The 24,744-nt window shown below is 37.7% G+C and overlaps 2 protein-coding genes and 1 pseudogene across 2 annotated transcripts; 1 reads left to right on the forward strand and 2 right to left on the reverse strand.

Annotated features, from left to right (window-relative positions):
- Positions 1–349: 349 nt before the first annotated feature.
- LOC110686657 lies at positions 350–4,313 on the reverse strand. The gene is made up of 2 exons (XM_021863260.1): positions 4,183–4,313; positions 350–862 (listed from the first exon to the last, which is right to left on the reverse strand). Exons 1-2 carry the CDS (start codon positions 4,235–4,237, stop codon positions 576–578), a joined length of 342 nt encoding a protein of 113 aa, XP_021718952.1. The 5' UTR covers positions 4,238–4,313; the 3' UTR covers positions 350–575.
- Positions 4,314–13,824: 9,511 nt separating this feature from the next.
- Positions 13,825–15,413, forward strand: LOC110686747 (annotated as a pseudogene).
- Positions 15,414–22,444: 7,031 nt separating this feature from the next.
- Positions 22,445–24,289, reverse strand: LOC110686748. Its single transcript, XM_021863353.1, has 3 exons — positions 23,868–24,289; positions 23,314–23,780; positions 22,445–23,127 (listed from the first exon to the last, which is right to left on the reverse strand). Exons 1-3 carry the CDS (start codon positions 24,287–24,289, stop codon positions 22,445–22,447), a joined length of 1,572 nt encoding a protein of 523 aa, XP_021719045.1.
- Between the last annotated feature and the right edge of the window lie 455 nt (positions 24,290–24,744).

Raw genomic sequence — 24,744 nt, forward strand, 5'->3', positions numbered from 1 at the left:
CGCTGGGGTTGTGCGGTGATGGGTTGAAGGTGGAGGTAGGGTGATGGTGGCTCCGGTGAGGGTGGAGGTGGTGCTGGCTACATCTGGTGGGGATGAGGGTGAAGGTGGTGGTTGGGTTGGTGGTTTTTTTTTTTCAAAGTTAACCATAGTTAGTTTTTTTAAAATAAATAACACTCATTAATGTCATATGTGAGATAAATTTCTTAATTAGGGTCATTTTGTATAGTAAAAAAAAAAAAAAGGGAGGTGACCATTAGTGCGTAGCAGAAATTAGGGGTCACTATTGAGAATTTCCCTTTATTTTAATAGATCAAGCTTAATTAATTAAAAACAAGAACAATAACAAGGGTAAAAAAAAAAAAGGATGTCTCCATTCATTATAGATAATAATAATACATGATAGAGTCTTGCATTAAGAGAAATTAGAAGCCAAGTTTTCATCTTAATCCAAGAATTGGTACTACAGAAATTAAAGTAGACATACATGAATTCCTCATCCAACCTTTGTCAAATTTATTTTAGCTAGTAGAGTCGTAGACTACGATCATAACAAAGGTATAGAGACGATAAATCCCTTAAACACCTTTAATTTCATCACAATAAAATATCCTCTTTATAGGATGAGGAACACAAGCGCCCGAGCAACATTGATCCGGAGGTCCAAAACCGGAGCATATACTTCCTAATGGGAAACAATCAAGCCCATTTGTGTATAACTTTTGCTTCAAGTTTAAAGCAATAGCTTGTTCAGCTTCTCTAAGTGATGCCAAAGCTTTCACTTCGGCCTCCAAGAGCTCTTGAGTCATGATTTTTGGGGTGGTACTTGATCGAATAATTGGTTGAAATTTCGCATCTATTACAGCTGACAAACAAAAACAAAAAAAAAGGGACATGGTTATTATGTACCTATCACCTTAAACTAGCTTGTTACTCTCACTACAAGAAAAAGGTCAATTTCCGACGGATGTGTTCCGATGGACACGAAAATCCGTCGGAAAAAACGAAATTTCCGATGGATTTTAAATTCCGTTGGAAATTTCCGACGAATTTAGATTTTCGTCGGAAATTTAAATCCATCGGAAAATACTTAGTTTTCGACGGAAAATAATTAATCTCCGACGGATTTCAAATCCGTAGAAGATTTCCGACATAATTTAAACCCTTTCCGACGGAATTATGGTTTTTTTATAAAAAAAAAAAACCAAAACCCTAATTAAAACGGAATTATCCCCCTCCCCCTTTCATTTCTCATTTCTCTCTCCTCTCTTCTTCTATTTCTCTCTCCTCTCCTCTCCTCTTTCCTCTTCCCTTTTCACGCCCTTTTTCTTCTCTGATTTTTTCTCACGCCCCTCTCCTCTTCTTCTCTTCTCTGATTTTTTCCATGGTGGGTAAAAGCCGATAATGGTGATGGTTTATAACACATTAATGGTTTTTAAGGTCAAATTCGACCATGAAAATGCTAGATCTAGAGTTTTCATGTTCGAATTTGGCCTTAGTAAACCAAGTTCAAGGAGAAATTCGAAGCTAATTCGATTTTAAAGGTACGTTTTAATGTTTTTAATTTTTGTTTTTGAATTTTTTATTAAAATTTTGGCCTGTGGTGGTTGGTTTGGCCGTTCATGATGATGGTTTTAGGTGGGTCGGATTGGGTGTGGGTTTGGTCAGGGTTTGGGTTAGGATTTATGTGGATCTGGGTTTGGGTTTGGTTGGTCTGTGTTAGGTGGCACTACTAGAATAGGCCGATTTCCGACGGCCTGTTTCCGACGGACACGTAATTCCGTCGGAAAAGTCAGAAATTCCGACGGATTTTCATTTCGTCGGATATTCTGTCGGAAATTTCCGAAGGAATAAAAATCCGTTGGAATATAAGGGTTTTCCGACGGAATTAAAATCCCTAGGAAGATTCCGACGGAAATAAAATCCGTCAGAATATTCCGACGGAATATTCCATCGAAATTTAATAATATAAAAAAATCAAACCCTAAGAAACCGGTTCTCTATCCTTCTCATTTCTCTTTCTCTCACCTTCTCTTCCTCCTGTCTCTCTTCTTTTTCTCTCTCCTCTCCTCCGCCTCTCTTCTTTTTCTCTCTCCTCTCCTCTCCTCTTTCCTCTTCTCTTCCTCTCTGACCTCCTCTCCTCCTTCATTCTCTTTCCTCCGCCCACTCTTTCTCTCTCTCCTCCGCCCAATCTCTCTCTCTCTTCTCCTTCTTCGTCCTTTTTCCTCTTCTCCTTCCTTCTCCTTCTTCGTCCTCTTTCCTCTTCTCCTTCCTTCTCCTTCTTCGTCCTCTTCGACCACCGCACCGACACCAACAACCAACGACACCAGCAACATCGACAACCAACAACCACCGCCGCAACAACACCACCGCGCGAGCATCTCAAGGTTTCCACAACAACACCACCACCGCGAAACAACGACCACCGTCGCAACAACACCAAGGTTTTTTTTTTGTAAATCTAGTTTTAGTTAAGGTTAAATTGTAGATTTTGTTTTGTTTTTGAACATTTATGATTATAGTTAATTATTTTAGTAATTGTAATTGTAGTTTATAAATTTATTAGATATTTGTAATGATAATATTGAATTGTCGGTTTTTTTTTTTAATTGAAATTCAGATCAAATATGCATATTTACTGGTTTAGATCTTGTTTTTGTGGTAATTTTTGTTTCGGATTTTACGTTTTTATTTTTTTCGATTTGGTAAATTTTTTTTTTCGTTTTTCTGGGTGGGTGGGTTAGGGGGTTGGTCAGGTGGGGTAGTGGTGGCTCGACAGGGTGGGGGTGGGGGTCTGGTCAGGGGTGGGTGGATGGGTGGGGTGGGGGAGGTGTGGACAGGGTGAATCTGGGTGGGGTAAGGGTTAAGGGTGCGGCTGGTTTTTTTTTTTTTTTATTGACTTTTCCGACGAAAATTTTCGTCGGAATATACCTCTTCCGACGGAAATTTCTGTTGGAAACCTCACCAACTCCGACGGAAATTTCCGTCAGAAAATTGCGACAGAATTTCAATTAAAGTCAAAATAGGGCCGATCCGACAGAAATAAATCCGTCGGAAATTCCCTCGGAAACTAGCCTTCCGACGAGGTCGAATTTCCTACAAAGGGTTTTGCGATAGACGGATTCCGACGGAATTCCGTCGGAAGGCTAGTTTCAGACGGAATTTCCGATGTTTCCGACGGATTTTTTCCGTCGGAATCAAGCTGTTTTCTTGTAGTGTGGGTTTAGGGTAAGGGTGACGATAGTTTAGATCTGAGCTAAGTGGGTTTAGGATTTGGGAAAATCTAGGTTAGAGTTCGGTCAGGGTTTGGGTTAGGTGGGTCAGGGTTTGGGTGCAATGGTGGTGGTTGGTGGATCTGGGTTAGTTTTCGGTTAGGGTTCGGTGGTGGTGGTTGGTTAATCTGGGTTAGGATTTGGTGGTGGTGGCTAAATTGGGTGGGTCTGAGTTAGGGTTCGTTGGTGGTAGTGGGTAGATTTGGGTTAGTTTAGGGAGTGGCGGTCTGATGGTGGTCTGGGGTTAGGGTTAGTTAAGGGCTAGTGGTGTTCTGAGGTGGTGATACGCCGTGCCGGTGGTGGTGCGGCGTTTTTTTTTTGTAATTTCATTAAATCAGTTCCCGACGGAATTTCCGTATCGAAAATTTCCGGTGGATTTGTGTCCGTCGGAAATTTCCGGGGCCGGAAAATCTCATCCGACGAAAGAATTCTGTCGGAAATCCCGTCGGAAAAGTGTTTTCGACGGAATTTCCGTCGTAAAAGGTCGTTTTCCTTACGAAACCTCTTCCGACAACCGGTTCTGATGAAAATTCCATCGGAAACGTGTTTTCTGATGGAATTCAAGGTGAAATTTCGTCGAAAATGGCCTGTTTTCTAGTAGTGTCTTATCAAATATGCGTCTTCAAAAATCTTGAAAAAGCAAATGCTACAATTAATTTGAGACAAATAAAATATATGCGTTAGGTATAACTTATAAGTGATTGATATTGGTCTAGCCTGTTTATATTAATGGGACAATCTGAATCAACTCTACTCCTCTACCCTGCTACTCGTTGGGCGGGTAGTTTAGAAATAAAAATAATTGACGGTAAATTCATTCAACAAACTATATATAAAACTTAATTCAATGATCAGATAGAAGCATAAAAAAATATCATCATCATTTATTTACAAATTAACTTAGAAAGTATACCTGAAGCGGTAAGCATGAGAAACGCAAAGACAGCAAATTTGGAGTAACCCAACATATTGAACACTTTTTGAAAGAAAATGCGATTATGCTTGATTTAGAAGTGGATTTGCTTGCTCATACGCTCTTGGCATTCTAATTTATAGTACTAATTTCTTACCCCACAGTCACACACACACACACACAAATTACTTTTCCTGTTCCACAAATATTGTAACAAGGATGAAATTACGCATCTCAAAGCAAATTTTATATGTTAAATATCTATAATTATATAAGAGTAAAAATTATAAAAAGTTAATATGTGAAAGTATTTTATGAGACGAATCTAACAAGACCCCCACATGACTATATTTTACTTTATGTATAAATCATAATATGTAGTTAAATAAGTGTGATGAATAGTGTAAAAGTCTAGTTGTTGCAATATTACTAGAACGGAGAAAGTAGTAATAATAATAATAATAATAATAATAATAATAATAATAAATTAGTGGAGTAAAGAGTAACAATTATTTTGTATATTGTGCTATGACAAATTACATCACATCACAGTACATAGTACTACAATAACAAGGCATTTTTCACGTTGAACAACTCCGACCTGTCTATCTCTTTACAAAAAACCAAAATGCAAATAGCAATAACTTACAAAAAATAATAATAAAAAAAATGAGAGAGTACACAATTTTATCGCAAGTATGCATTCGACTTTCAAGCATCACAAAAAATAAAGCCTATAGTACAGTACTACTAGTCTACTAGTAATTTCTTACTTGTATTTTTCTGTCATTGAATGTCAACCATGTAAATAAATACAGTACACACTAATAGCATATTTGGTTAGTGTATTTTTTAGACTGGAAACAGATTTGATTAAACTGATATCGTAATCAAGTATTTGATTTGAAGACTTGGTAACCATTATATTTACCTTTTACCTCTCATTTGTTATCACTCGAAAACATAGAGTAACAATTACCCATACCCTCCTCGATCAAACACAAACAAAGGGAGTAAAGTTTAACCGATTTCTTTCCATGGTCAAACCAAACAAATGAAAAGGTGATACTTAAATGATTTCTTTTCCCCTTTTTATTTGTTTCCTTTTCATTCCATTTCCATTATCCGACTTAAATGCCCCTTAAGGTTACCTAAGGTTTGTATAATAATAATAAGATCTAAATTTATCTGAACTTATTTTTTCTGATATGATATGATCTGAACATATTTTTTCTGAAATAAATAAAAATAAGTTGAACTAAACAAAGCCTAAAAAAAATGTTTTTTTTTAGTTGACACATTATTTCAATTACTCTCTCCGTTTTTAAATACTTGCTTCATTTCTCCATGTGTGGAGTTTTAGGAAAAATTAGATAAAGTAATAAAATATAGAGATAGTGGGGTAGGTAAAAGAATAAAAAATTGTAAAAAAATTAGAGCAGAGAGAATATGAAATTAATAAAAATATAATTTAGGTTGGGTCCATTGAGATTTTCCATCTGGTACCTCTATAAATTTATCATTTTGTACCCAAATTTTTTTTTTTTTCTTCCACGCGGTACCACCGAGGATTAGTGTTAATCAATTCAGTAATACTCTGTTAATTAGGACGTCAATTATACTTAAGGTTCAGTTTGATTACACAATGTCATCTGTTACTTAGGCTTCAGTTTGATTACACAATGTCACCTTATTTCTGCATAAGTTGTTCAGTGATTCCGTCAAAAACAAGATATCGAAGCCCTCCAAAAACAAATATGGCGATAATTATCAAAAGAAACATCAAAATTTAAGTTGATTTGTAGCCAAATTATAGCTCATATCTACTTTTTCACCGAATTTTATGCTAATTCGTACACAAATATTAGCCAAATTAACGCAAATACCACTAACAACCGAGCTTTAATACAGAACCAAACATATAATTCACAAACGAAATCAACCTGCAACGATGAAATTGACAAAAAAATTCAAACAAAAAGCATACAAAGACATATAAAAAACCAGTTACCAGAACAAATAAAAAATAAAACTGCAGAAATTTTCGATGGAAGAAGCAATAATGATAGAACAAATAAAGCAGAAATGAAAGAAGCACAGGGAACAGAATTACTGAAGGCAAGGTCGATTTTTTGGTGAAGAACGAAGCATGCAAGAGGAAAGGATGAGCTTCATTTTGCCATTAAAGACCGTACACTAGAGGAGGAAGAAAGGCATACACCATAGAAAAAGTAAAGGACGAGGTGAGTTGTCCAAAAGAGAACCCCACCTGTCATTTTCAAGAAAGGGCAAATAGCAGGAGAAGGTCTAGCGCATAGCTCCAATATGCAAACATTGCATATAGGATGACAATGTAGTAATAAAGTTAAAGTTGTAATGGGATTATAAAGTACCATTTAATAGGTAAATAGTAACATTAAATGTTGTAGTGGTATAAATATTAAGCTAATAGTACAAATAAGTATGTAAATGGTACATCAAAATATTATACCACTGTGAGATATAATAGTACTACTAAGACATAATGGTACAATATATATGCATAATTGTACAAAATATGTACCACTGTAACCATAAAAAGTATCATTCTGAATGTCAAATCTAAGTGCTTTTTCACTTTTACCCTCCTATATGCAAAAAAATGCATATAGGGACTATGCGACTAGCGGGACTCCCAAATAGCAAATCTAGTAATTTAACGGAACTTTAAAGTGCTTGTTTGGTTGGAAGATAATTTCCTTAGAAGTATTAAAATGAAGATGTGTTTGGTTGGAGGAAAATAAGCTAAACATGGAAAATAGCAATTTTAAAAGAAATACAAATTCCCACAACCCAAGGGAAATTACTCACCAACTCCCCCCTTGGTGAGTTGAATTTCCTAAGAAATGCAATTCCCTATAGTGTCAACCAAACATTTTAGCACAATTCCTAGGAAAATCATAAAGGAAAAAATTTCCCATGAAATATAAATTCCCATGGGAAGTTAATTCCCATGGGAACTAAACGAGCACTTAAGTGTAGTGAACGTTCCAACTAACAGAGTATTATGGAAAAGTCATATTTATAGTGGTATCAAATAGAAAATCCCATGAATTAAATATTTGTACAAACTTTTCAAATGAGGAAATGGAGCAAGTTTTAAAAAACGGCCGAAAATAAAAAGTGGAGCAAATATATAAAAACGGATGGAGTATCTCGTTTGCCATGTATGTTGGGCTGCTTAAGTAACTCTCGGGGTTTTGGCTTCGCAGTTGATTAGGCTATGATCCAAATGGGTTGGCAAGCTAATTATTTATCCCTACACTCTAAAGCATATATTACTCCCTACACCCCCACTTAAACAGCACCGTTTAACTCCACTAACTCCCACTACCCATTTATCCACTGCCATTTCACTTTCTTTATTCAGAATTCAACGTTGCCGCCATCTCAATCGTCAAGGCTCATCTCCTATCTTTCTTTTTACTCCCTCCGTTTTTTTTATGTGCAACTTTTGCCATTTTAGTCCGCTCACTATTCTGTGCAACTATCTATTTACTTTCTATATTTAGTAAACAAAAACCCTTACAATTACAATTTTACCCTTAATTATAATTTCAGATTTTTTGTAAAATACCCTTGTTTTACTTTAATCATATTATTGTATACTTAATCTAATTAACCTAATCTAACCATTCCCTCCATTTAATTTAACCTAATTCCCCCAAACTCCTCTGATTTCTCAACTTCCAACCACCAAAATTAAATTCTGATGGCTGGCCTTCCCCTTACCTTCTGGAGAGTTCTTGATAAGAACCCTAATTCATTTGCTGCCTTTTCCTCTCTCCTATTCGTCGCATTTTTCCTACATAATTTTTCCCTAGATCTCACCTTCACACAGAAGATCCTACCATTTACGAGTCCCTAACTACGCAATGTTGAACCCTGATCCTCTGCGCGACGCTTACATAGTCGCTGACGAAGTTGGCGAGGAAAATCTGATTGTGTCCCTCATCAAATCCTTTGAAACCGGAACTCCGTTTCCCCGGCAATTGTACGAGAGTGGTGAGGCTCGCAATTACTGCAGTTCCACCACCTACAAGGCCCTGGGTAAGGTCCTTGAAAGCTGTGACGAGGAGGAGCGTTTGAACAAGGCTGAGAACAAGGCTGAGGGGGTGGGGGAGTCCCGTGGAAAAAAATTCTCTTGATTTCACTTCTGTTACTTTAGATCTGGTCTCTGATAGTGCTGAGGGGAGTTACGTGGCCACAAAACAGCCCAGATCTAAGAGGGCTAGGCCACCCACGAAGATTCGGGCTAGGAGGGCCGCGTTGGTGGCTCGTAGAAGGATGCTTGGGTTGCCGGATGTGCAGTACGTTGTGCTCTCATCTGATGATGAGTCTCAAGAGGAGGAGGCTTCGTCCACTCCTCGTAAGAAGGCTCGCCCTCCTGTGAAAATCAGTGAGAGGCAGATGAACCCTAGGGTTCAACCCTCCAATTGACTGCTTGCGTAACGATTCCTAACCCTATCTTACTAATTTTTTAATTTTTTCTCAGTCCCTTTGTTTTGATTTTTTAATCGTATGTTGATTTGAGATGCTTGGTTGTTGGCTGTGTTGCTTATGATTGATCTGCTGGTTTGTTGGCTATGATGACTAGTTTTTCAAATTTTTTTGAGTCCCTTTGTTTTGATTTTTTGGATCGTATGTTGATTTGAGATGTTGGGTTGTTGGCTGTGTTGCTTATGAGGCTGATGTGGTGGTTTGTTGGCTATCTTGGATAATTTTTTCCTATTTTTTGAGTCCCTATGTTTTGATTTCTTGGATAGTATGTTTATTGGATCTAGTGGGATGTTGACTCTGTTACTTAGGATTGATCTGGTGGTTTGTTGGCTATGTTGGCTTGTTTTCTGATCAGTTGGATACTTGGGTTGTTGGATCTATTCAGTAAATTTCTGTGATGCTAGACTTGTTGGTGGTCTGATTGTGTTGGTTTATTGCACCTTGTCCTTAGTTTCTGATACTGGTGGATTCTTGCTTGATCACCCAGGATTATTGGATGTTTGGTTGTGTTGAGTATAGTTATCAGATATTCAGAATGTTGTGTGTTTGGTTTTGTTAGTATGTTGTATTTGTTGCCTGATCTGCTGCTTTATTTGAATGTATTGGCTTTGTGTACTTCAAATAATTTGGTAGTGATTGTTGTTGTTGATTGGGTAGTCAGTCCCCTATTTGATGGATTATATTGGCTGTGGGGATTTGATTGATGAATGATGAGGCTGGTATGTTGTTCATGTTCATTGTTGCCTAGTCAATCCCTTACTGTTTTACTAATTCCTTAAAGGAGTCACCTGTGATTAGCTTTTGTATTGAGTCCCTTACTGTGATGTGCTATTTACCTTATGTAGATCCACATGATGAAGGGACTCCATTGAATTTCACAATTCACAAGTGTTTTGCTCCAACAACATGCTTAATGCTGTTGTTGTTGAGGTACCCTTGTGCATTAGTGTTGTATTCAACTAAAAAAAAAAAAAAAAAAACCCTCTGATGGATTGAGTGCCCATAAAAAAAATTCTCATTCTTTGTCATTCATATTCCATTCAAAATGTGGGTACAAAAGACCATGCCTCCACCTAAAGACTTTACAATAGACTGCCTTACATGCTTGGATCATTGTAATTAACAAAATACACCTAACCACCTGGTACTTCAACAAAAAAAAAAAAAAAAAAAAAAAAAAAAAAAAAAAAAAAAACCAAACTTACATATATAGCTAAGTGGTTATGTGTGGCAGTCCATGTGTTGTCTTTTTGATGTAATGAGTCCCCTAATCTGCATCCACCTCCATATCTTCTGCTGCCTCTTCATTGCCTTGATTTGCTGGCCTAAACATAGTGTTTAGGTACTCCACAGCCTCCATCACTACTTCCTTCTGCACTTCTACTGTATCTGGTAGAATGCCAAGGTTTTAAGTTTTTTTTGTTTTGTTCATGTGGGGTATTTTGTACTTGTTCCCACCTTTTGCATTGAAGATCTTTATCATGCATTTTTGCAAAGTTACCCTAACGTACTTGTTAACTTGGGGACTGAATGTGTCATAAGAGTCTCTGACTTTTCCAACTAGCTCATCTAAGTCTGTAGGAAAAGACTGATATTGCAAAGATTGAATAGACCTAACCAGCCCTAAATCAAGCACATTCAAATCAGTTGACTGTGCTGGCTGGAAAACAAATTGAATGTTGAACCCATTTACTGTTGTTGCTGCCATAAATTCTGCATCACTAGGAACTTGGTGAGGCCTTGCATTGTCCCATTGGATGACCACATCTTTGGCCAGACTTTCAGGCCACTTTGAGATGATTGCTGGTATGACCTTTGTGAGCAACATCTCTCTAATTGCTTCTCTGTTTATATTCTGGAGTGCCTTTGTTTCCAAAGTCCCTTTGGGCCTTTTTCTGCTTGATTTCTGTGCTACTTGCTGGACAGTAAATGAGAATATGCCATACTTCCCATCATGTAGGAGTTCCCCAATTCTGTCATATAATGGCTTCCTTATAAGTGTCATGAACATTGCCTTCAACTTGAATCTTTTTTACTGTACTGCCATGTAGGGATCCTCCTCACTTGGCAGTAGATAAAACCTCCTCTTGTCAGGGTTCAAATAGAACCACTTCTCATCAATGTGTATGACATTCCTAGTCTGGCTATCTTATGATCTGATGTCAGTGCTGGCTTGTTGCAGCATGTGTGTGTTCTTAGCTTGCTTCTCTTCTTCAAACTGTAAACAGTACTATGACTAATCTTTAGTGCTCCTGCATAACTCCTTTCTGTCTGCCTTAAATGCAAAGGAACTGACTGTAGAATTTCATTAGAAAGTTGCAATGGCTTTCTCCTTGTTCTGCCAATTTTCTTGGTCTTGACATCAATCAAGTCCCCTTTTGCCAACTGTTTTTTTATTTCTGTGAAGATTCTTATGATGGTTGATTTGTGAACATTGAATTGTGATGATAAATGTTTCATGTGACCCCTTGGTAATATGCCGTTATGCATTTTCACCAAAAGTGCATCTACAATTTTTATTCTTTTGTGCATTGTAAGTTGCTTTCTGCATACAATTGGAGTCCCTTCATGAGGCTGTTGTTGCATTAGTGAGGAAGTAACCTCAGCTTCTGTGTGTTGTTGTTGTTGTTGTTCTACTTCTTCGTTGTTATCCATGTTATCATCTTCAGATTCATAGTCTCATATGCCTGCATCTTGCATTTCTTCTTCATGGTCATACCACAATTCTGCCATCTCTTCTTCATTTAATATGTTATCAACATTGAAAAAAACACCATCAACAAATTCTGCCATTGTGATTGTGTTCTTCAGCACAGGTATATGATGTAGACAGGCTGCTGATTTTGTGTGGAGTAGATGAACAATGGAGCTTGATGTGCAGGAATGACAGCAGCTTAGGTTTTTTTTTTGGGTTTTAAGTGGGTGCTTAATGTGTAATTAAGCTAACCTTAATGGTGATTGTAGGCTTCGGTTTCCAGAACTAGATTGATAATTTTTTGGATGAAACTTTGTTTTTGCTGGAATGTTTCACCCAGCTTCAAATATTTAAGGTTGTAATTAATGATCTAAAAATGGTGGCTGGTTTTTATAGCCCCCTTAAATGTGGAATGTTGGCTCTTTTAGCTTACAAAAATTTGAAAATGACAGGCTGTTTTTTTTTTAAAAAATTGGAGGGAACCAATTTTTTCACCAAAAATTCATCCAATTCATATTTTTGGTGAAAAATTGGGGGGAGAGTATGCCTTTGTACTTTCTAGTAGACTTTCCCACCAAAAATACAAGTGGGTGGCCACACTTTCTCTCTCCTATCCCTTTAATTAAACCCACTAACTTTTTTTTAATCTTTGTCCTTCAATCTTTTGCCTCGTGAACCGCAACTTCAAGTAAAGTTGCACATAAAAAAAACGGAGGGAGTACTTTATTTTTAATATATTTTTTTTTTAATTTTCGATTTGTGGCTGCCACTGTATCAATAAGTTGGTGATGATAGTTCAATTGTTCTTATGTTTCTGTAGAATGATTTTTTTTTTTTCAGATCTAAGTTGACGTTTAATTGTAGTTCCTTATTTCAGAATGATCTAGCTTAGAGCGTATTATTGATAATTTAATAAAAAATTGGACTAAGTGAACTTCATTGCTCAAAACGGGATGCTAAGCCTTCGATAATCACATTGTTTGAGGGTCATTCTCATTTAGAAAAATATTCATTCTCATTTAGAAAAATGTTCAAATAAAAAATGTTATATGTTCTGGTCGTTCATCCACTACTAAGTACGGAGTAATAGATATACATTTGATTGTTTTTATTTCTTCATTTTTGTGTCGTAAAGTGCTCACTGTATTTTGCTACATGTTCATATGGGTATGTAATCAATCTCATTTTGAATGTTGTAAACTTCAATACATGTGTATTCTTATAAGGATACATGGTCAATCTCATATTAGTAGATGTGAAGGAAAAGTCCTCCATCAAGTATAGTAACTACTGAATATAAAAAAAGGATTAATTAAGGTGATAATTAATTTTATAAAAAATTATAAAATTGTTCGACAAAAAAAATAATAATTTGAAAACAGGGTTTAAAAGTCACAACTTTCTAGAAAATTTGATTTTTTTTTGGTATTAATATGGAAATGTTTTTGTAGTTCGTAGTGGAAAGTTCTTTTTTTATGAATGTTTATTTTTAATTTGATAATATTCATTTATATATTAGTACAAAGCCAGTCATATGTTAATAGATGATTAACATAAAATGTTAATTTCTTTATTAGTACACGATCATTCACATATCAATGTTTTGACAGTTATTTAGAGTGGAATATTCTTTTTATGAATGTTCATTGTTATTTTGGTACATGTTCAATTACACAAAAGTATATGCTCATTCACATATTGATGGTTTAAAAAAAAAATCATCTATATATATTTCATGTTCATTGATCATTATCTTTCAAGGTCATCAACAAGCTAATATATGTTCATTTACATAATTATATATGTTCAATTCCATACTGAATTATTTCGATTGTGTCAATTGTTGTACTCAGCGCCGTAGCAAGGCCAGGGCAGGTGGGGCGACCGCCCTGGGCCCCCAAACCAAAAGCCCATCTTCAGATTTAATAAAAGCCCCAAAATTATTATTTTTTTAAAAAAAAAACCAAAAAATAAAAGAAAAAAATAAGAAGCGTTCAGACTTTCAGAAGAATTCCAAAAGCCAATTTCGCTGTTCAGGGTTCATCCTCCTTCCTCCCTTATTTTTCTCCCAAAATATTCACTTTCCTAAGTGAATTTTGATTAACCCAAAAAAAAATGTCATTAATTCAATTTCATCCCCTTTTGTCGGTGATTTTGTTCTACAAAATGTATCTCAATTCAATTTTCAGTCAGATTAATTCCTTCTCCTTCGTGATTATGATAAACGGTAAGTCGGTAATTTTATCCTTCAATTATCAACGGGAATTTATCTAATTATATATAATCCTCTTTGTATATTCTACTTTGTTTATCAAAATCTTTTCTTTCTATTAAGTTTTCATAATCTTTACAATTCTTTCAATTATAAAATTGGGGGAAAAAATTATCTAATTCATTGATTGGTTGAAAGTTGAATTGGTTCGTTCAATAAAATTTCGGTTGTTCTAATTAATAAACTTTCGGTTGTTCGTTTGATAAAATTTCGGTTGTTCGTTTGATAAAATTTTGATAAACTCTGATTGTTCTAATTGGAGTAATTGCTTATTTGCTTGATTTGCTAGTTTGCTACGGCCCTGATTGCTTGATTTGCTTGGAGTCCTTCGACCGTCGACGAGAGCTACGGCCTACGGGATCATCATTTCATCAAAATGCTAGATTGCTAAGGTTAATTCTTAATTTCTTATTTAACTTTTTAATTTTATACTTTTTCATTCCTAAATAATCATAAATTCATAATTAATTTTTTTTTTAATCTAGAGTGTTAAATGATGAGGATGTTGTTTTTGAGGTGATGAGTACTTGAATGGCCTTGGTTGTGAATACGAGTCGTAATATTCTTCGAGGACATTTTCGTTTTTAGTATATGAGTTTGTTTATAGGATAGTGTCATATATATTCATTGTTACAGTCCTTCGACCGTCGACGAGAGCTAAATTTTTTTGTTTCAATTGTTTTCTATTTTTCAGATTTGATTACTTGAGATGACATCTGTTTGGAGTGCAAATTGAGCGTACTAAGTCTTTTGTTCAATTGCTTCAATAATCAGGTGCTTTTTTTCTTTTCTATACTTATTAATTTATTATTGGCGTTGTTTGATAGAATGTTGCCTAGAAAATATTTATCTGGTAATGATAAGAGGAAAAAAAGAAAACGGGCAGAAGAGTTAATAGATCTCAAAAGGGTGCCATTGACAAATTTTTTACCAAAATAGTACAAGTAGAAGAGTCTTCTAATGAATTGGGTGAAAATGAAAATCATGAACAATTTATTGAGAATATAAATAATGAAAATCGTGATAATGAGCCTAATGAGGATGCGACTAATATGAATGAACCAACGAATGTACCAAATACATCCGATGTTAATGATGTTGGCATTGATCAAGTAGTCCCTCCTATTAGATATTTATGATCCTTAAAATTGGGGTAATCTTGACATTAAAGGAAGGGATATTTTGATACAAAAAGGACCTATTAGAGATTTGAACCTCGTGTTTCCAATTGATAACAAATTAAGGCATTTTTCATATGCCTATTATACTAAGAAGTTGAGTAATGGTGAGACTTTTGATAGAAAATGGTTGGTTTACTCAAAATTAGTTGATAAAGTATATTGTTTTTGTTGTAAAATGTTCACATCTCAAAATAACAAAACTTTTTTAGCAAGTCATGGTGTGAATGATTGGAAACATCTTGGTGAGAAACTCAAATTACATGAGAATAGTGTTGAACACGTGACTAATATGAACACTTGGTATGAAACAAGAGTGAGACTAGAATTGAATAAAGGCATTGATAAAGACTTGCAAGAGTCAATTTCAAAGGAAAAAGAGCGTTGGAGGCAAGTCTTAATTCGAATTGTTTCTGTTGTGAAATGTCTAGCTAAAAATAATTTAGCTTTTCGTGGATCTACTGGAATACTTTATGATGATAGTAATGGTAATTTTTTGGGCTTAATTGAAATGATAGCTGAATTTGCACTACTAGAAAACAGCTGATTTACGAGGGAAATATTCCGTCGGTAAACCTTAAAAATCCGTCGGAAAGCCCAGTTTCCGACGAAAATCCGTCGGAGACCTCTTTGTAGGAAATTTGGGTTATACCGAGGGATTTTCCTTCGGTAACTTCCTTACCGACGGAATTTCCGACGGATTTTAGTTTCTCGGAACCTTAGTTTGACCAGAATCGGAGGTCCGTCGCAACCTTCCGACGGAATAGAATCCCTCGGAATATTCCCCTGTTTCGTCGGATTTTTCCGTCGGAACGCCCCACCTTTCTGAGGGAATTTTCCGTCGGAAGAGGGGAATATTACGAGGGATTTATTCCGTCGGAAGATCCCCTTTTCTGAGGGATTGTAATTCCGTCGGAAGGTCCCCTTTTCCGAAGGATTATAATTTCGTCGGAAGGTCCCCTTTTCCGAGGGATTATAATTCCGTCGGAAGGTCTCCTCTTCCGAGGGATTATAATTCCGTCGGAACTTTTCTTCTTTGCGACGGAATAAATTTCTATTTTGGCTATATATTTCCTCTGGGACAAACCTGTAATTCCTGATTCTTATATTATATTACTCACTGAATAATTTGTGCAAATATAAATATAATATATATATATATATATATATATATATATATATATATATATATACTAATTCCAATGTTTACAATAAACACTAAGTTAATATAAAATTAGAACTAACAAACACTAAGTTCATCAATGCTATACAACAGCGCGAGAGCCCTGGCCAGCTCCACCAAAACCCGGGTCGTCGTCCCTGGGATCTCGAAATGAAGGTCGCACGTTGGAACATAGGTCATTGGCGTAACGACCCATCATCCTTTCTTCCAGCCTCTTCTCCATTTCTTCCATTTGGGCTTTTAGTTGGGCTTGAACTTGGGCTTGAACTCGGGCTTTCATGTCGGCTTCCATTTGTTCCCGAAGAGCCTGGACTCTGGATTCCATCTGATCCTGCATCTGAGAAACTGGTAGGCGTGTCGCGTACCTATAAAAAATAACCTAACAGACCAATACATCCAAGATGATTAAATCAAGTACGGCGGAGCGTCCTTGGCTCAGTATTTTCTCACATAGGGCTTCGGCCTACAGGGCTTCGCTAACTCGAAGCGCCCCGCTATGACTATGAGAATGGCGCCCGTGTAACCTCCCATTGCTCTCTCTCCGATAGCGTGCAGCTTATAAGGAAGACAGATATCTAAAAAGTGTTAAAACATCCAAGATCTAGTTTCACCACAATTATTATCGATACAATTGTAATTCTACCCTTAACATACGATTTCAATCGAACGAGGAAAAGTAAACCCTAATAAATACCAAGGATCTCTCTCGAGTATCAATGGCTTCCCTAACATACAATCAATCCTATTCTCATGGTATCATGCATATTAGAGACATTAAACACATTACTCTCACTTCCCAATTATCAAACCCAACTACTCTCGTGTTGAGAATCAAACCCTAAATTGATTTATTCAAATCCGTTTATACCGAACTCTCGCTGTGATAAAAACAATGGAATAATCGCAATACTATAGTTATGTCTAACCTAACATTGGCATAATCACAATCAATTTAGCAATTCAATTGTTAAAGTTGTTAAAGAATTTAAGGATTTAATTCATGCATCAATAATAATAGGGCTACACTAGATCTTGAATTAAAGAATCTACTCACACATGATTAAAGAAACAAAAACAATAATAAATAATGAAAACATAATTAAATAACAAAGGATGAAGAATAAATACCAAATCTTGAATAAAATTAAAAGTAGAAAGCTTGAATCTTGAATTACAAAAAAACTTAGAAAAATAATGGAGAACTAGTTCTTAAGGAGAGAATAATAAAAAATAAAAACAAGGCTTAATGAATATTCAAGAAAAACAAGGCTAAAAAAGTATTTATATGAGCCTAAAAAGATAAGAAAAACGGCTAAGCCTTGGCGCACAAGAATCCCAGGAGGCACGGACGTGCCACTTCATAGGCACGGACGTGCCTCTTTACGTAGAAAAATTGCTGCAGTTTCTGTCTTCCAGGCACGGACGTGCCTGATGCTGGGCACGGACTTGCCACTTCATAGGCACGGACGTGCGTCTTTACGTAGCAAAATTGCTGCAGTTTCTGTCTTCCAGGCACGGACGTGCCTGATGCTGGGCACGGACGTGCCTGCTTCTTTACCTAGGCACGGACGTGCCTCTTCTGCTAGGCACGGACGTGCCTAGGGTCTTCCTTTGGCGCAGCTTCTGGCGCAAAGGCACGAACGTGCCTAATGGGGAGGCACGGCCGTGCCTACCTCTAAAATGCCATTTTCTTGACTTTTCTTCAATCTCCAAACTCCATGGGCTTTGACTTACTTCGTGGATCTATAATTCATCCAAATTAGCTCCATTATTCCTGAAAATCATCAAAAACAACAAAACTACCCATAAAAGCATCGGATTATCCAAAGTAGAGCAAAATACGCCAAAACGGACTCAAATACTCAACTAAACTAACAAAACTAACTAAAAACCAACCAAATAATATACACAAAACACGACTTATCAGAAACAAAGGAGGGCGTGTACTGCATGAAAGAGGTAGAAAGTCGGCGACCTATCTGGCTGCCATAGTACATGTCAGCACTTTCGCCTAGTCCCTTCACACGTCCTTTTTTGTTCCGACCACCCACTGTCTCCCAGTACAGCTCATTCGGACTCTTCTGATTCCTTTGAGTGCTAGCCGCCTCAACCCTCTTCTGGTAAGCCTCCTACAAGATAAACATATAAAATGGAACAAACGAAGTAGTAAGTTATACAAATAAGCTAAACCAAATTGAGCCATCTATGGCCCATATAACCTATTCTTTACCCATTTTCTATGTTTTTGACCAAATGAACAATTTCTTTCTCTAAACATGCATATTTTAGGTATTGTAAGGGGTACATGCCTTGAAATGCCAAAAAAATACAACTCCCTAAGGTTTGGGACGCATTTTGGAGCCAAAATGAACCAACTATGGCCTATATGACCTATTCTTCGCCCATTTTCTATGTTTTTGACCAAATGAACTATTTTTTTTTCTCTAAACATCTCTATTACAGGTAGTCTAAGGGTTACATGCCTTTAAATTCCAAAAAAATACAACTCCCTAAGGTTTGGGACGCATTTTGGAGCCAAAATGAACCAACTATGGCCTGTATGACCTTTTATTTGCCCATTTTCTATGTTTTTGACCAAATGAACTATTTTTTTCTCTAAACATCTCTGTTACAGGTAGTCTAAGGGGTACATGCCTTGGAATGCCAAAAAAATACAACTCCCTAAGGTTTGGGACGCATTTTGGAGCCAAAATGAACCAACTAAGGCCTGTATGACCTATTCTTTGCCCATTTTCTGTGTTTTTGACCAAATGAACTAATTTTTTCTCTAAACATCTCTATTAAAGGTAGTCTAAGGGGTAAATGCCTTGAAATTCCAAAAAAATACAACTCCCTAAGGTTTGGGACGCATTTTGGAGCCAAAATGAACCAACTAAGGCCTGTATGACCTATTCTTTGCCCATTTTCTATGTTTTTGACCAAATGAACTATTTTTTTCTCTAAACATCTCTGGTACAGGTAGTATAAGTGGTAAATGCCTTGAAATGCCAAAAAAATACAACTCCCTAAGGTTTGAGACGCATTTTGGAGCCAAATTGAGCCAACTATGGCCTATATGACCTATTATTTGCCCATTTTCTACGTTTTCTACAAAATGACCTATTTCTTTCTCATAACATGTCTATCATAGGTATTCTAAGGGATACATACCTTGAAAGCACATATAATAACAACTCCCTAAGTTTTTGGACGCATTTGGAGCCAAATTGAACCAACTATGAAGTATATGACCTATTATTTACCCATTTACTACGTTTTCGACCAAATGACCTATTTCTTTATCTACACCTATTCATGAATAATTAACCAAGGAAAAAAGTTTAGGGAATTTGTTACCGCAATTTGCTGAGCTGTGGGGTTTACTGGCACTGTGCCTTTCCCAGGCAACTCCTTGAAGTGTGTCTTCAGAAACAGCTCAAGAGCTGTTGGTAGCTGGCCCTTGTTCTTCACCGCCTTTGATACAAAAAAAATAGGAATAATCGTTAACCATGTCAAACCCTTGTTACTTTGAAATACACAAATATGTCTTGTAATATAAGATATTTTTAAATAAACTTACCATCCTTTTTGCATGTTGGGTAGCTGCCAACGAACCCTGAAAGTGGGTCCCTCGGACGGGATTTTCTATAGAACCGCCCCTTCTGTTCTTCTGGTTCTGCGCTGACCTCTCCTTGTAAGTTGGATCATTAGCAACAATGTCCATCATCTCCTTGTGGAGCTCCGCACTCAACCAACTTGGCCTGGCGCCTTTCATCTTGTGCGTGATGGTATGGAACATGTCACGCAGGCGTGTGGCTACCCTCCTCCGAAATGTGATCTTCACTAGCTCGTCCATCTGAGGTGCCCATCTGTATTGTGCCTACAAATGATAAAATACAAAAGTTATACACAAAACTAAATCAACACAATAGCTAAAACATGTATTAACCAAGACCCAAAAATATCATACGCTGAACAAGTTCCACCAGTGTTCCTTCGTAGCTGGAGGCACTTCGGAGAAGTTCCTCCAAGGGGCTCGGTAGTATCCAGTAATTGTACCGGATACCGCACTCCGAACATTAGGATCATCAAACCTATAACAAACGGGAAACAACAATGTTAAACAAGTTCGAAATAAGTAATATAAGCCTTGTATCTGATCATCCATATCATGATATTTACTTACCACAGCGTAGTAGGGTCCAAAAACGGGAGCTGTGACTCATCCTGTGGCTCGTCCTCTGACTCATCCCGTGGCCCATCTTCTACAGGAGTGGATAGAGACGTCTGATCCTCACCCAAATCGGCTGCCTCCGCATTGAACATCTCCTCATCCTGGTCATCGGTGAACAGGGCGCGGCCGGTCTCTTTCTCTTTCCCCTTTGCTTTCTTCGACGACTGCCCACTTTTTCCACCAGCCATGACTACCTGAATCAGATGTTAGTAAAATGACAAGATATTATAAATAAGGAGTGCAGTGCAACGTAATATGGCTTTTATACAAACACTAAAAAGTTTTACATAAGCCTCATTAATATTTTGATTTTACAATAAGAAGCATACATTTAAAGGAGATAAACATTTTCTCCTATTCAATACTCTCATCACTACTTTCACTACTAGAGTCATCACTACTATCATCTAATACTACATCGATGTCATCATCATTGTCACTATCACTAGAGCCGATACTAGATTCATCGTCTTCATCGCTTGAGATCACAAAGCCATCGTCATCGTCTTCATCATCATCATCCATAGCGTAGTCTGGAATGTCACTCGGCGGGCAAAGTGTTGCATGTAATGTTGGGGATGGTGATTGCAGAAACTCTAAGTCCACCGGAGCATCAACCACTGACCTTGCATGTGTTTTAAACATAGACCACCATCGAACTCGGTCCCGTTTTAGGCTAGGGTATGATGCGTAGTACACTTGAGTCACTTGGTAAGATAAAACAAATGGATCATATTTGGGGTATTTCTTAGTATGATTTACTTCGATTAGCTTGTATTGTTCGTGTATGCTCATTCCCCCCCACAATCCATCCAATTGCACTTAAACAAAATTGTCTTGTACTGTCTCTTGGGTCCCGTGTAGACAAGTTCAATTATGTCGTCTAAGATGCCAAAGTACTCTCCGCCATCCTCACTTGATACACACACACCATAATTCATGGTGTATTTGTGCTTGCCATGGGCATGTGTATGGAAATTAAATCCACCTACAAAAATCTGGCCCCAAGTACGAACTCGCCTGAAGGGACGCATGCACAACGCTCGCAGGACATCCGAATTTGGCTTCTCTTCGACCACCTATAAAGTGGTTGAATATCATCATCAAGGTTCCTAAATTCAATGAATTGAAATGTAACATGTAAAATTCATTATTATTTCACGGTTACACCGCGTATATCACCTTGTGATGAAACCAATCAGAAAATTTAGTTTCGAAATTCTCCATGACATCTTCTCTACGCAGGAAAGGTCGAGTACTAAGAATGTACTCCTCAAACTTCCTACGAGGCCAAACACACAATGTAAATCTACAAAGTCATCATTGTAAATGATCGTAAATACGAATACACTGAATACCTAGGCCTAATATACCTTTCGTATTCGCCAAGAATGCCGGTGTTTCGTAACACGAACAAATGTGCACACTCGAGTTCTTTGTCATCTAAGAACCGAGTTCTACCCTCATTTGACACATGACCACTGTCCTCTTTGAACAACTCTGGTATTTCAGCGTCGTCCGATGTGGACTCAACGTCGGCATTCACATTTCGACCAAGATCTCGAGTTTTAGTGTCAACTGTCGACTGAAAGTAATTGGAGCAGAAGTTTGCTATCTCTTCAGTGAGATAAGCATTGCTTATGGACCCTTCAACTCGAGCCTTGTTCCCAATTTTCCGTTTCATATGATTAAGGAACCTGCAATTACAGTTGTTATGTAACTGTATGAACAATTGATTAGGATGTAAAATAAAGGATGTGAAATAAGGGTATTTGATTTACCTTTCGAAGGGATACATCCACCTGTATTGTACATGACCACATAACTTCCCCTCGTACGGCAAATGTGTAGGCAAATGCTGCATGGAGTTAAAGAATGCAGGAGGGAAGATCTTCTCAAGCTTGCAGAGGATCTCATGTATGTTTTTCTCCAATCGCTCCATGTCACTAACTGATGTTGTATAGCAACACAAGTCGCGGAAGAATTGGCTGATCTCTGTAATTGCATTCCAAATATGGACAGGGAGCAATTCCCTCAAAGCTGTGGGCAAAATCCTCTCCATGAACACGTGACAGTCATGGCTTTTCATTCCATAGAGCTTACACGCTTGCAAATCTACGCATTTGCTCAAATTGGAGGCGTAACCATCAGGGAACCGCAGCTATTTAACCCACTCATACAAAACTTTTCTCTGAGCCTTGTCAAGAGCGAATGGAGCCTTTGGCATTACCTCTTTTCCTCTATCATCCTCTTGAAGATGAAGCTTGGGACGTTTACAATATTTAGCAATGTCATTCCGAGCTGAAGGCGTGTCACACGTAAGCTTTTTCACATCCATTACAGTGTGAATTAACTGATCAAAGAAGTTCTTCTCGATGTGCATGACATCTAAGTTGTGACGAATGAGGAGATGCTTCCAATATGGGAGCTCCCACAAGGTGCTTTGCTTGAACCACCCCTTCTTTTCATTTTTCAGCCTTTTAATTGAATCGGGTCCATCTGTAACCTTCGGAAGGTCCTTAACACATTCCCACAACTCCTCTCCTGGCATGATCTGTGGAGGGGCTCCTTTCTCTACTTTGTTTTTACAGAATGCTGTTTTACTGTTCTGAAAAGGGTGATCTGTCGGCAGGAATTGTCGGTGGCAATCAAACCAAGAAACTTTACCACCATGTTCAAGCCAAAATGCTTTGGTCTTCTCCATGCAATGTGGACAAGATTTCTTACCAGCCGTGGCCCAACCAGACAACATGCCATAAGCCGAGAAGTCACTAACGGTCCATAGGATGGCTGCTCGAAGATTGAAATTCTGTTTCTTCGAAATATCATAAGTAGCCGCGCCGACTTCCCACAACAGTTTCTACTCCTCTATCAACGGTTGCATGTAAACATCCAAGTTGCCCTTAGGGTTTTTAGGACCAGGAACGAGCAACGAAAGGAACATGAATTGTCTTTTCATGCACATTGAGGGAGGCAAGTTATAAGGGGTCAAAATGACAGGCCAACAAGAATATTGACCCCCAAACTTACCATGAGGAGCAAAACCATCTGTACACAAGCCAAGTCTCACATTACGAGGCTCAGAAGCAAACTCTGGAAATCGACAATCGAGGTGCTTCCAAGCTGCGCTGTCACTAGGGTGTGCCATTGTGCCTTGAACTATGGGATTTTTCGAATGCCATGTCATTTCCTCCGAAATGTTCTTCGTTGCAAACAGTCTTTGCAACCTGGGTGTGATCGCGAAATAAAATAGAACATTCAAAGGCACTAGGCTACCTTTGGAAGTCTGCTTGTATCGGTCGCTGCCACTTACCCTGCATTTAGACAACTGAGCATCATCCTTCCAAAACAACATACACCCTTTCGGGCACGCATGAATCTTTTGATGGGACAGTTCCAACCCCTTCACAATATTCTTCACCTCGTAGAAAGTGTCGGCCATATGATTGTTGTTCGGAATCGCCTCACTTAGCAAAGAAATAAACCCATCAACATATCTGTGAGGCAAATTATACTCACATTTGAGACTAGTGATTCTAGCGGCCATCTCTAACACAGACAAAGAACTCCCTTCGTATAATGGCCTTTCAGAAGCCTTCAACAAATCCAGAAAATGCTTAGCAGTTTCATTAGGCTCCTCCTCTGCTGAAACACTAGCCTCCTCGGAATGCCCCTGATCTTGACTATGACCAAAAGCATCCAAAACCATGTCATGATATTCATTGGACCGCCGTTCGGGAACTCCCGGATACCCCTCCCCTTGACACATCCACACATAATAGTTAGGTACGAAACCCTTGTCATACAGATGAATTTTAACCGTATCCGCATTCCAAAGGCGTTTGTTCTTACATTTAACACATGGACACCTAACCTCATCCGGATTACTACTCTCGGGATGATCTCTGACATACTGAATGAATTCATCAACTCCTTTCACGAAATCTGGATTAATACTTTGCCCAATCGTCCTTTTATACATCCAGCTACGTTCTCTTCGTTTCATGATTACAACTTCTACACAGCTCACGCATATGTACAATCACATTAGTCATGAACGGTATTTCGCAGTCATTATCCACCACAGCGTTATGGAAATGCAAATGAGATTTGAAATGCTTCCAAAGGGTCCTTATCACTCCAACCTAACCCATCCTTGTACGTTTATTCTCACTAGTGAATGTAACCCAGGTTTTCAATTCTACGGAAAATCCGCCAGCATTTCCCTACAGTTCTCCAAGTACACGATGTAGGCGATTATACACACCTACATATGTACCCAGAGAACACGGTAGAGAAGTGCATGAAAAGGCAGGATTTTCCCTAGAATAAAAAACAAGGCTTACATTTACCACCTAAGTGAGAATAAGCGTACACGGACAGTCCCAACCGAGGACTATTCAAGACATACTCCTAATGTGTATGCCTTGAACGAGTATCTAGGCATATGATTATGCAAAT

This window comes from Chenopodium quinoa, unplaced genomic scaffold, assembly GCF_001683475.1.
Source record: "Chenopodium quinoa cultivar QQ74 unplaced genomic scaffold, ASM168347v1, whole genome shotgun sequence".
Lineage (NCBI taxonomy): Eukaryota > Viridiplantae > Streptophyta > Magnoliopsida > Caryophyllales > Amaranthaceae > Chenopodium > Chenopodium quinoa.